General features: G+C 45.1%; 1 protein-coding gene across 2 annotated transcripts in view; it reads left to right on the top strand.

Moving 5' to 3' along the window:
* LOC117733185 (protein SOGA1-like) overlaps positions 1–12290 on the top strand; it is a 75057-nt gene extending 62767 nt beyond the window's left edge. For both annotated transcript variants that reach the window (XM_034536614.1, XM_034536611.1), the window contains 8 exons: positions 5116–5250; positions 5481–5597; positions 7718–7782; positions 7976–8105; positions 8306–8881; positions 10669–10938; positions 11023–11265; positions 12178–12290. In XM_034536614.1, coding sequence (XP_034392505.1) covers positions 5116–5250; positions 5481–5597; positions 7718–7782; positions 7976–8105; positions 8306–8881; positions 10669–10938; positions 11023–11181 — 1452 coding nt within the window. In that variant the 3' untranslated portion in view covers positions 11182–11265; positions 12178–12290. The remainder of the gene's footprint in view (positions 1–5115; positions 5251–5480; positions 5598–7717; positions 7783–7975; positions 8106–8305; positions 8882–10668; positions 10939–11022; positions 11266–12177) is intronic.
* Positions 12291–13140: the final 850 nt, after the last annotated feature.

Here is a 13140-nt window from a genome sequence, read left to right as displayed (position 1 = left end):
AGGAAAAAAATAAATTTTTCTAAGTGAACCGTCGTGCCGGCCTTTCACAAACTGATGCATGTACAAAATGCATCGTACTCTTTGATTTTGTTGCCAGTTAAGGGAATAAGATGATGTAGTTTACTCCAGTTGCTCTGCAGTTTGGAGTTGAAGGAGACAGATGTTGACATTTAAAAGCCATCGGATACTCAGAAACTGCTGGGAGAGTCGAGCAGAGCTCAATGAATTCAGGACGAGATGAAAAATCAATACGTTGGGAAGATAAAAGGTTGTTCTCAATGGTTAAACACATGCAGGAACACATCGTCCGTCGACTACAGAAAGGTTTTCTTAAGTTACAACCACCAAGTGGCAAAAGAAACAAGTTACTGTTGCTTGTAAAGCCCGTGCTCCCTGCCTGCATGCAGCTACAGGAGAGCGATAGATCTGATTCAGACCTGAAGTGGCCAACGTTCATTTTGTGGTCCTTAAACAATGACGTTCTAGTTGGCCAGCGTCGACTTCCAAAGTACCGAGTGGCTCATGTGTTGGTAAATCCCCTGGTAAGGCCTTTCATCCCCCTCTCTGACTGTCTGGCTCTCTGACTGACTTGACTGTCTGTCTGTTTGACTGACTGACTGTCTGTCTGTCTGTCTGTCTGTCTGTATGTCTGTATGTCCGTCTGTCTGTCTGACTGTCTGACTGTCTGTCTGTATGTCTGTCTCACTGACTGTTTTTCTCACTGACTGTCTGACTGTCTGTCTGTATGTCTGTCTCACTGACTGTTTTTCTCACTGACTATCTGACTGACTGTCTGTCTCACTGTCTGTCTCTCTGACTGTCTCTCTGTCTGTCTGTCTTATCCGCAGGCTGTGAGTAATGGTGTTAATGTCTCCTCCCTCCTTGTCTCTCTGCCTCATAACAGCAGCAGAGGTGGTAAGTGTGTGAGTGTTAATTAACAGCCTCTGAGATACAACGTGTGCCACCGCCTGGTAGTTGAGAGAGAGAGAGATAAAAGGAAGACTGTTCAAGTTTGTCAATCAAAAAGCCGTTTAATGTACCTTCGTTCCCCAAGTGTATATCGTTCTGCTGTCCATCATTAAAGGCTGTCAGTCAAAATGTGAACATATTGTATGTTTTGCAGCAGGCTCGACAGGTTTACCTTTAGCCTCGAGCTAACCAGCGCTAGCAGCATTAACACAGGATGTGTATACACTTTTGTAGTTGGTATATATATTTGTTTCGTCATTCATGTTAGGACTTTTCCAGCTGCCAGATTTTCAAAAAAATGTTAAAGCATCTAAAAAGAAATCCACCAGAATTCAGTGAAGCATCGAGAACAAGTTTATTTCAATTAATGAACATAACAAATTACATTTGGATTTGTTGAAAGGCAGTAAATTAAAGTAAATAACAATTCATCATAAATATATAACCTACTTGCCTACCTGTAAGACACGTACGCAAGAGTCCATAAATACATAAACTAATGATGCATTCGGCAGCATTTTCATATTATAGTTACAGACTGCAACAACCAGTCACAAAGGGGGACCAGCTACACCAGAAACAATCAATTATACATTAAAAGATTATTATCAGTGCATATAGAAGTCAAAATACATTCTGAAAGGACCAATCATCTCATCTCATAGTGAATGGAGTGCAATGATTAACTGAGGTGAGGAAAAACAGCACCACAAAATAAACGCAAAGAAATTGCAAGTAATGTGAAAGGGTATTGAAATGCAAGTGAAAGTAGTTAGTTAAAGATATGTTGGTTGAATGAAGTTCAATGGGTTTTAATTAAGATTAGCCTGATCCTAATTCTATAACTCAAAGGAATAAACACCCTCACTAGGACAGGTGTGTTCGGGTTCACACCGGCACCGAAACACAAAGACACACACGGAGAGAGTCATTAATCACGGTCATGATCAGAGAGATTCTGCCCTCGCGCTGAGGTGCACCATTTGTCTTCTGATTGGTTCGGCAGCTCCTCTTGGCAACCAATAGGATGCGAGGGACGGCCCAAAGAGACAGGAAGCTCGAATGTGACACGTGGCGGCAGGTTGTTTATGGGGTTACGCTCACAGATAACCTTTTGCGGCCTGATCCAAGATTCCAATCACACGGCTGCGATTCATTTTGCACGAAACCAACCAGCTGGATGTCGACGCACAAATGGTGTGTGTGTGTGTGTGTGTGTGTGTGTGTGTCCTGGCAGCATGTAGCTCCAGCTGTTGCTTTGTGGAACAAGTCAACTCCGTTTCAAACGTCGTCCTACTTGTCAAACGGCTTGACGTTAAATTATCTCCGCCCATTCAGCCTGATGAACAAACACCGTCAGTGAAGTGGAAACGATGCCCAGAGCCCTGAAAGCGTGCAGGACAACACTCTTCCATTAACCAGTCATCCAGCCTCACACCTGTCGAGCACCTGTCGTGAGCAGCTGGAAGCTCTGCTCGCTCACATCTGTTGAGTCCACTTCACCCGTGAAGCTACTGTGAAGATAAAAGGCGGCGGGCAGGGAAACAGAGATCGTCAATGTGCAACTCAATGTCAATAGTCAATGAGTCCTCGTGACTGTCAGGGAATGACTCGTCTGCAGCCACGGTCTGGTTGGCTTGAGGCTTATTCTACTGAAAGACTCAAAAAGATCTTCCACAACTGTATGCTAAGTTAGAGGTAAATCAGGAATGGGAAACTCCGATTAGCAAAATAATAACACTTCCGTGGGCTGAATGCTGTTCAGACTATTTGTTAAATGTTTGTTTACACATAATGGAAAACATTCACCTACAGCCACTGACAAGAAAAAGGCAAAGTTGAGGTCGAGGTGAGGCTCTGGAGCTTCAGTTTTAGATACAGTGCGTGCAACGCAGTCAGCTTTGCTATATTTAACATCTGCATGCATTATGTAATATCCAGGCTGTGTTTTTATTTATAAACCCAGCACACATTTTGTCTCTCAGGATTGCTGCTTGACCTCGAATGAACAGCCGCCGGTTGATGTGGAGCACCGATAGCATTAACGGATTTTAAATCGGCCGCGGGGCAAATCACATGATGCCCCGGCGTGGCGCGTGATGCCCTGTGGTTCCATCTCACACTAGCCAATGGCATCGTTTGGTCACAGAGTTACTGTTTGTTACCAGCTTGTTGCGAAGACAATGAACTACAGTAAAGTATTAGCATGAAGTATTCATAATTTTATGCAGTATTCTTAATTTGGCATCAAATTAGCTGGATTTTGTTCTTTTCATAAACTCTGACTGGTATGATAATAATAGCAATGGATCTAATGATAGTAAAATGAAGTAATTCCTCTTCACTCAGCACTTAAAGACCCCTGTGGGTCAGACTGGGATTTGTTGCCATAGTGCTGTGTTGTTGTTGTTGTTGTTGTTGTTAGTAGCTCTTGGCTCTGTGTTTCTACAGACACGTTTCTATGTCTATGAAAAATTGCTTCTGTATAGGTGTCCACATAATGAATGTGAGAAAACGCAAAGGCAAAGATGTAATCAATGTCTGACTTTTAGGGCGGATTTCTTTTTGTATTATTCCTAAACCAGATGTTTCACTATTCAAGCCTTAAAGTGTCCTCTTGGGATAGTTTTAGTACAACTTTATTAATAAATCTATGCTTTTATATTCATGGTTTTAGTTGAGCAAATTAAAGTAATTGAACTTGCTAAATGGTGAGTAGCGAGGCGTGAACCAGGCGTCTCTCATCCACCAATAAATGCCAGTCATCCAGTGAAATCGGTAAACCTCGTTAAGACGTGGGTCTCGTTAGGCTGCGTTCATCACTAACGAGCAACGCTCTGTTGCCATAGGAGACGGGAGTTTGTATAGGCTCACGCTTGTGTTACGCTGTGATTGGCTGCCAGGCGGTTCAATTAGCACCATATACGGACAACGGTGCCAAAGAGCCACAGAGGATTGATGGGTCGTGTGTGTGTGTGTGTGTGTGTGTGTGTCAAATTGATGTGTCGGTTGTGTGAACTGTGAGGCTCAGACGGAGGTAAAGGGAAAGCGGAGCTGCTCATATAAAATATTCAAGCAATACCACCTACCAGGCTCTGTGACAGCGGGCCAGATTTATGGAGAGGGAAAAAAAGAGGGGAGAGACCTAGAAATAGAAGGCGAGGATGGGGAAGAGGGGTACGGAGGGGGAAGGAAAGAGTAGCTGAAAGATCTTCAGGGGCAAACATGGCAGCAGAGGAGGAAAAGGGGAAAAAAAGGGACAGCGCTCTGTCCTCCTCATGAGCAGCAGAAAGCCATCAGGAGGAGCTCGTCTGTGTGGAGGCTTTACTGTGAGGTCATCCAACAGACCTGTTCCATCACATCGTGGTTTTCATCACAACTATAATTATTTGTGTGTGTGTGTGTGTGTGTGAGAGTAAGAGAGAAATGTCAAAGGTGAAAAAGAGATAAGGAGTGAGCGGATCTTGGGTGATGAAATCTGAGAGGATGAGGGTGTGTGAGATGCTGATGTTCTTCTTCTGTGGATGAAACAACGTTATCTGGACACTCGGCCTACGGTTTTATTACCATCCGCGACAGCGTGGATTTACTTAGTTACTAAACTTTAAGGTGTGTGGTTGAGATCAAAATGACCCTCTATTGCTATCGAGACCGCATCGTGCACGTTTGTGACACCATCTCGTCCATAGACACACAAACACTTTAAAAAAGGGCTTAATCCCGCTAAGATGGTGCGGCTGGTAATGAATTATAATAATAGTGACAGGATATTATTAGTTTAGTATGCAGATAAAGATGTTATGTCTCATAAGATCATCATACAATGATGCCGCTTGTACATTTATATTTTTTTATTTGAACACTGCTTATTACTAGTGCTTATTTTGATACCTGTTTGAATTCAAATTTAACTTTATTATCCAAATGAGGAAATTGCTGTTTGTATTTAGTAAAAAAAAAAAAAAATGTACATTGCAATATTGCTATGGGTACTCCCGTTCTGGGACTGCTGTGCCTCTTTGGACTCCTGGCTCCTCCTTTGGTGCTCCGTGTTCATCAAAGTTCACTTCTTCACTTACGAAGATTTGGGGAGAAATGGGTGTGAATGAGATTTTTACCGTGATCTCTTTGTCTTTCTCAAATCAGCTCGAGACCAAATCAGGAAAAGCAGCTGATGCACTGGATCCTCCGGACCTGAAGGTGGCGCTGAAGAGGGAGCGCGAAGAGCACCAGGACCTCCTGGCCGATTCCTACGCAGCCGTGATGGACCTAACTAAACAGGTAAATGTCGGTCTTAACCAGCCAAGTTGGGTCGGAAAGTGACACGGACAGAGCAAACCGTGTTGGGAGATGTCCTCACAAACCAGCTTTCATTCGTTTGAGACGAGTGTGTTGGATCAAGAGTTTTACTTGACAGCTCTGTAGTGTTAAAATTCCTCCTCCATCCTCTTCCTCTGATGTTTTACTCTTCTTCTCGTCTCCCCGTTGTGACCCACCTGCGGACCAATCAGCTCCAGATCGGGGAGAGGAACTGGGGCCGAGAGAAGCTGGAGCTGCTGGAGAGGTTCAGCCAGGAAAGAGCTCAGTGGGAGCAGAGACTGGGAGAGGCCACTGCGCAACAGGGGAAGGTGTGTGCGTGTGTGTCTGTGTGTGCGTGTGCGTAGGTGTGTGTGTGTGTGCGTGTGTGAGAAATGTCAAAGATGAAAAAGAGATAAGGAGTGAGCGTATCTCGGGTGATGGAATCTGAGAAGACGAGTGTGTGTTTGATATGAGAAGGACATCTAAAGCATATTGATACATTGGATCAGATGTGTGTTTCTTGGTACACTTTTTCTAGTACGTATAGTCACATCTGATGTTTACAAAAGCGATAGCTGGTGCGATGAGGCTTCTTTCAGACTGACATTAGCATAACACCAAACAAAACCAAACAATGACGATACTTTTTTAAAAAAAATTTTACCAGCTCAGAAATGCAGCATCATCCAGCTAAGCACATTGAAATATGCACAAGACAAGACCATAGAATTGTAATCGTATTTGTTTTACCCAAAATACCAAACATGTCACAGCACCAGAGTTCCACTTTGTACGTGAAACTCCATTTTGGTAACAATTGCACAACATAACTATGAGCTGACATCGCCTCCTGTCAGTTTACTTCAAACCGACTTCACGTCGGTCCGGGCCTCCTCCGCTATAGACACACAAACAAAAATATCTTGTAATATGTTAAAGTCAAAAGCAACACTAGAAATCTCAAAACAAACTCAAAAATGCATGTTAGTGTTGTCTATAGGGTGATATTTTCCTCTTGGGATACGTTGACAAGTAACCACAGGTGTTGATGCCATATTGAGAGTAAGGAGTTTCCTTCCTGTGGTCGGTCCAATCTGCTGATTATACACCAGGGCGGTCATCGCCAAGCTGCTGCAACATGTCCAGGAGGGATTTCATCAGCGTTTAAAGTCGTAGTTCGTTTTTTTTCTCTATTAATACACAACGAAATTATGATGTACATGTTTAGCTGGTCACTGCCCCGATCATTTCTCCTCTGTCTGTGGTGCCGCCCGTTTTAAGTCTGAGGGTGTCTTTGCCTTCCTTTCACTCCTCTTCTGGTCCATCTCCCCTCCTTTTCCTTACCTCCTGTCTGTTGCGTAAGAACCCGTCTCACTCCTTCCATTAAGTGGCCGTGTCCTGCATTGGAAACTTGGCAGGAGGCCGAAGCTGGTCACACTTTAATCTACTCTGTCTCAGTCTCTCGGAGTGTGTTTGTGTCACGCTCTGTCACCCACAAATCACATCTGCTATCTACTGCTTGTATTACACTGTCGGGCCTTCTGCCTGTTGATTAGAGCGCCCCCATCAGGTCAGTTAGTGTAAAACGTAGCTGGATTTTTGTGTACAGAGTTACTGTACAAATGTGATGTTTACTCCTGAATCAATTTTGTGAATTATTAAAAAAAATGGATGTGTTTCCAGTTGAAATGGGCTGTTGGGGTGGATTGGCCTAGATTTTCTGGAGAAACTATATTTTAAAAGAACAATACGTTTAACTAGTGGTACCTTTGTGTCCCACGTACCCCCACAGACCTGTCATTGAACTCAAGTCCCCCTTCATCGACACCATTCCACACTATTAATTATTTCGAAGTGGATATTTTTCATACAATTGAACCGCCAGCATCCAGGTCAGTCTGGTTAAGTTTGCATCTATTTCTCAAGTGGCAGTCTCCCTGGCAACTGCAGAAGTACCCTCTTGGGCACACGTAACCCTGTTTGGGAATGTAGTCTAAAAACAAGTCTATGTTTAGCTTTCTGTCAGTATACTGTACACAACCATGCTGCGTGGTCTGCGTGGTCATCAGTGTATCTGCACTGCAACTAATCACATTATCTGCAGATGTCCCTTTGCCCTCTCCCACTCGGTCCCTTTCCTCTGAGGGAAATTAGAGTGTGAGATCACCTCTCAAGTTTGAAACCAACTGACTCAGCATCACTGTGTGTGTGTGTGTGTGTGTGTGTGTGTGTGTGTGTGCGTGTCTGTCTGCCACAGATAGATTATACTTGTCAGTCTCCACTTCCTTCTGCCAAAACAGCTCTAGACGGAGTGGATGGCAATGAGATGAATGTGTCTACAGTAAATGTCTGCCAGGGTGTGCAAAATAAATAAAAGTGTTTTCAAGATGCTAATAATAAAAACAATAATAATAGTTCTTTGGTAACACTGTTTTTTTTGTCCTCACAGTCAAAGTCACCAGGCAGCGAGTCCTCTGCAGACACATCCGCCACGAACGGAACAGGATCACCACGGTAACGATTTAAACACATTACCTCACAGTTTTAAATCAATCGGTAACATGTGGAGGACATCCAAACATTTTCTAATAAACCTTTAAATTAATGCTTTTTATTACCAAAATGTTCAAAACGGCTTCATGATGAGCGTCATCTTGACAAGCAGAGCATCACTTTTACTTCTCTTTTCTGCTCTTTCAATGAAAAGAACCAAATCCACGTCGGAGCTGGACGGCCCAGAAGTCAACGGGAGAGCCAATCAGGAGGAGAGAATTCAGTTTGCTGTCCCAGAGCTGGGTGACCTCACCAGGAAGAACTGGACCTACCTAACCAACGAGGTGAACAAGTTGTGATTTCATGCATTTACTGCTTTAAAATGTGCAGTTTATTGCGATGTATTTGCTTTGACCAGTGAAACAAAGACTGGTTGTAAAGATTATACGATTTATATAACAATTGTCTGTTCTCTCCTCAAATTGAAGACAGCATAGAAAAATATATATACTGATCACTATTTCATACCACTCTCTCATCCCAGACCCCAGAGGTTGGAGACACCTGTAAAACCTGGGACGGTCCCAGCGGCTCTTGCAGCAGCTTAGTGGGATCAGAGCTGGATCTGGAGACCGTCCAGAGGAGCTACACTGCTCCAGACCGCACCGGCATCCGGATCTACTACAGCCCGCCTGCGGTAAGGCGCATGGAGCAACAAAAGAGGAGCCAGGAGGCCAAAGAGCCACAGCAGGCCCAGAACGGGAGCTCCTCCCTGGGAGTGAGTGAGCCAGATGTAGGCGTAGCTGCTGTGGGAGCCCTTGAGGTTCAGCCGCAGCAGCCGTCCTGCTTTTCATCCTCGTACGAGCAGTGGCTGAGCTCGCTGTCCATGCAGCACAGGGAGCTGCTGGAGAGCAGAAGTGGTTGCATTGGCGGTTCGATCCCAAGCGTCGTCGTCGGCTCGGATGATGGGATGGCGCCCTCGCCAGCTTTCCACGGCCTGGAGATCGGGGAGATTTCCGCCAACTTGAGTGATGACATGAAGGAGATGACCAACTGTGTTCGCCAGGCCATACGCTCTTCCTCTCTGGAGAGGAAATCCTCAAAGGAACCTGGGAGTCAGGTAGATTATTTTTAATGATGAAAAGATTTTATAGTCCAACTATATTGTTTCGTCATTTCTTTGGTTTTTTTTTAAAAATATGCATTAATGTGAACCCATCACGCTAAGCATTCTCATTACATTACATTACATTACATGTCATTTAGCTGACGCTTTTATCCAAAGCGACTTACAATAAGTGCATTAAAACCGTGAGTCCAAACTCAGAACAACAAGAATCAAGCAAGTACAATTTCTTCAATAAAGTCAAACTACAAAGTACTATCCGTAAGTGCCATTTAAGTGCTACTAAAGTGCTATCGGTTAAGGGACATTTAAGTGCTACTACGGCATTTAAGTGCTACCTATTCAAGGTATAGTCGAAAAAGATGGTTTTTAGTTTGCGACGGAAGATTGTAGAGACTTTCTGCTGTCCTGATGTCAATGGGGAGCTCGTTCCACCAATGAGGAGCCAGCACAGCAAACAGTCGTGATTTAGCTCGAAGTGAAGGAGCTACAAGTAGATTGGCAGAAGCCTGAGCGAAGTGAACGGGCTGGGGTGTACGGTTTGACCATGTCCTGGATGTAGACCGGACCCGATCTGTTCGCAGCACGGTACGCAAGTACCAGTGTTTTGAAGCGGATGCGGGCGGCCACCGGTAACAAGTGAAGGTCGCGGAGGAGCGGAGTAGTGTGGGTACATTTCGGGTCGGTTGAAGACCAGTCGAGCAGCTGCATTCTGGATGAGCTGTAGAGGTCGAATGGCATTAGCAGGAAGACCTGCCAAGAGAGAGTTGCAATAGTCCAGCCGTGAGATGACCAGAGCCTGGACCAGAACCTGTGCCGCCTTCTGAGTGAGAAGGGGTCGTATTCTCCTGATGTTGTACAGCATGTACCTACAGGAGCGTGTTATTGCGGCAATGTTGGCAGTCAGGGAGAGTTGACTGTCGAGTGTCACACCGAGGTTCCTGGCAGTCGGAGTCGGAACCAGCACTGAGTCGTTGAAGTTAATAGATAGGTCGTGGGTGGGAGAGCCTTTTCCTGGAAGGAGGAGAAGTTCAGTCTTGTCCGGGTTAATTTTCAGGTGGTGTGCGGACATCCACTGAGAGATGTCGGTCAGACAGGCAGAGATTTGTGCTGCTACCTGTGTTTCAGATTGGGGAAACGAGAGGATCAGTTGGGTGTCGTCAGCATAGCTGTGGTAGGTGAAGCCATGCGAGCGAATGACAGAGCCAAGAGAGTTGGTGTACAGAGAGAAGAGAAGAGGACCAAGGACTGAACCTTGAGGGACCCCGGTAGTCAGAGGACAAGCCTCAGACACAGATCCTCTCCAGGTTACCCGGTAAGAGCGGTCGGTGAGATAGGATGAGAAGAGTGAGAGCGCGGTGCCTGAGATACCCAGGTCCTGGAGGGAGGACAAGAGGATCTGGTGGTTCACTGTGTCAAAGGCTGCAGAAAGGTCTAGAAGGATGAGGACAGAGGAGAGAGAGGCTGCTCTAGCAGTGTGAAGCTGCTCAGAGACAGCAAGGAGGGCAGTCTCTGTGAGTGGCCTGTCTTGAATCCAGACTGGGGGGGGTCTAGAAGGTTGTTACAGTGAAGAAAGGAGGAGACTTGGTTAAAGATAGCTCGCTCTAGAGTTTTTGGAGAGGAAGGGAAGGAGAGAGACAGGTCTGTAGTTGTTGACTTCAGATGGGTCGAGAGTGGGTTTCTTCAGGAGAGGGTTGACTCTTGCCTCCTTCAGAGAGTTGGGGAAACAGCCGTTTGAGAGGGAGGTGTTAATTCTCCATTTTTTCCATTTCTCCCCACAGGTAGCGGGCATGTCCACCAGGTCCACGCAGACTGCTGCCCAATCTGTCAGTATCGGGGCTTCAAACCGACAACCTTCCCGGCAGCAGAGGGTCGGGGTTCTACTCCAAAGCCTGGTCTCCTCGCCCCTCGCCAACAACCACGTCCTCGCTAGTGTCCGCTCGAACCCGGCAGATATCCACGTCCCTGGACAAGGTTCACAGCCGCGTCGACAGGCCATGCTGTTCACCCAAGTATGGATCACCGAAACTGCAACGCAGAGTGTCCTTCTGGTAATTAGAGTTTGTTCCCTGGCCTCTAACATCCATTGTAAAGAAGAAGAAGGAGAAGGAGACATCTGACTGCTCTGTTTTCAGGCTCCACCTCCAGACTGGAGGGCAGTTCCTCTTCCAGGGACCGGAGCCTGTGGAGCCTTCAGCAAAGATCCATCAGTGCAGGAGGAGGAGGAGGAGCAGGAGGAGGAGGAGGCTCGGCCTGGGCTCGCTCCACCACCACAAGGGACAGCCCCGTCCTGAACGGCCTCACCGACGGCCTCTCCAGCCTCTTCAGTGTGGTCGAACACTCTGGAAGCACAGAGTCGCTCTGGAGGGGGGACGGAGGTAAGATACTGTGTGAAAACAAAACCCTTTACATGGAAGACATGCAAGACACTAACTAACTAACTGTCGACACTAACTAACCAGACTGGAACACACTGGGTTCAACATCATGCCCAAATCTTATTTGTTATGGGGTCAACAATCACAGCTAAAATAAGTGGAAACGTGATTAAAAGAAATTATGAAAGAATTCACGCTTTCAGGGTCGAGGGTTGATGCTCACGCACTCAGACACTTGATTAGAATGGAGATTTGTTATTAGTAACCTGTGGTTATCCTGCAAATGTCAAAATGTTGGCTGTATAAAAGGTTTTTATGTCAGCCAGTGTTATTTTTGTCAGGTCTTTGACAGCACAGTTTATTTATTACCATTATTGTATTACTGCACACAGTGCAATGCATAATTATTATTTTTTTCTGTTAGGCACTGGTGTTTCTTATTCACTTGAAATTTGTATTATTCTTGTGTTGTTGTAGTTTACTTTTTCTATTTTAGTTTACTTAATGTATCTTCTTTATTCTTCAGCTTTTTCTATTTTGCACGTGTCAGTATTACTTCTTATACACTATATATTTTTTTACTAAATATTATTACATTATTTGTTTATTTATTATTAATTGTTGTCATTCTTCTATGGTAATCCTTGATCAATCCCTGCCACAATAATTAATGATTCATTAATTAAAAACTAAATATGTTATCACTCTTATTTTATATTAAACAACTCTATCAAAACTCTCCTAATAGTTCAGGCACTACATCTGTTATTTAAAACATTTACATATTTTAAGAGTGTCCTTAATGTTTTGTCTAGAATACTTCTTAAAACTTCACAATCTTGCCTGCGTGAAATTCAATCAGTCCTGGAAAAATAAATATAATCGCTGTCTTCAACCCCTGTTCGCGATTAGGAGCCAGCCAGGGAGCCAGTCCAGCTCGGCAGTCTCCTGCCGCAGGGAAATCCACCAGCGCACCGGTCTGTGGATCTGACCCCGGCTCTCTGCGCTACGGAGGCCTGGACCAGGAGTGCTTCAGGAATGTCTGCAGCAGCAGCAGCCAAGGCCCTGCAGGAGTCGCCCTGTGTGAGGAGAGAGCTCCAAGAGACCCCGGTGGCAGCCTCGGAGGCCTGTGTGTCTTGGGGAGTTATGGCGGCGTGGATGAGCCCAAGCTGGAGTGCGTGGCGGTCGGGGGATTCGGAGCGCTGGCCGCATGCAACGACAGCGTGACCAAGATCGTCAATAAGAGGTTCATGAGACAGACGGCCGGGGAGGAGATGGTCGGTATCATGGGAGGAGGGAAGGAAACGGTGGGCGCCGTCGCAGGATCTGGGACTGAGGTGCGGCCGCTGGAAATGTGCTTTTATTATGAACTGTAATGAGGACCATACCAGTGGTTGTTTTTACGTGACATTCACTGTACATCACAGCTCCTTTGCCAACAATTAATCTGGGTTTTAGGAAGGTCGATGTTTTCTCTTTCTCCTATTCCAGTAGAACAGTGTTTTTACAGTTTTAGATTTTTTTTATTACGTATTTCTGACCGTTTCCATTCATTTCAGTATGAAAATCAGTTGCTCATATTAGCCAACTGTCGACACTAACTGACCAGACTGGAACACACCGGGTTCAAAATCATGCCCAAATCTAATTTGTTATGGGGTCAACGATCACAGCTAAAATAAGTGGAAGCAGATTGCTGCCTGAGATGGTAAATATAGGCACTGCATTATGAAATTGTCCTCAAAACACAGGTTGTAGTTGAGAGGATACATTTGTCCCTGGTATGGTCTTTTAAAACTTAAAATATCCGTTCATAATATAATCTGAAAAATAAATGCATACATACCTGTGTGTTTGGATTAATAACACATCTTT

Source organism: Cyclopterus lumpus, chromosome 7 (assembly GCF_009769545.1).
Source record: "Cyclopterus lumpus isolate fCycLum1 chromosome 7, fCycLum1.pri, whole genome shotgun sequence".
In the NCBI taxonomy this organism is placed as follows: Eukaryota; Metazoa; Chordata; class Actinopteri; order Perciformes; family Cyclopteridae; genus Cyclopterus; species Cyclopterus lumpus.
This window is presented reverse-complemented; position numbering and strand designations above follow the sequence as displayed.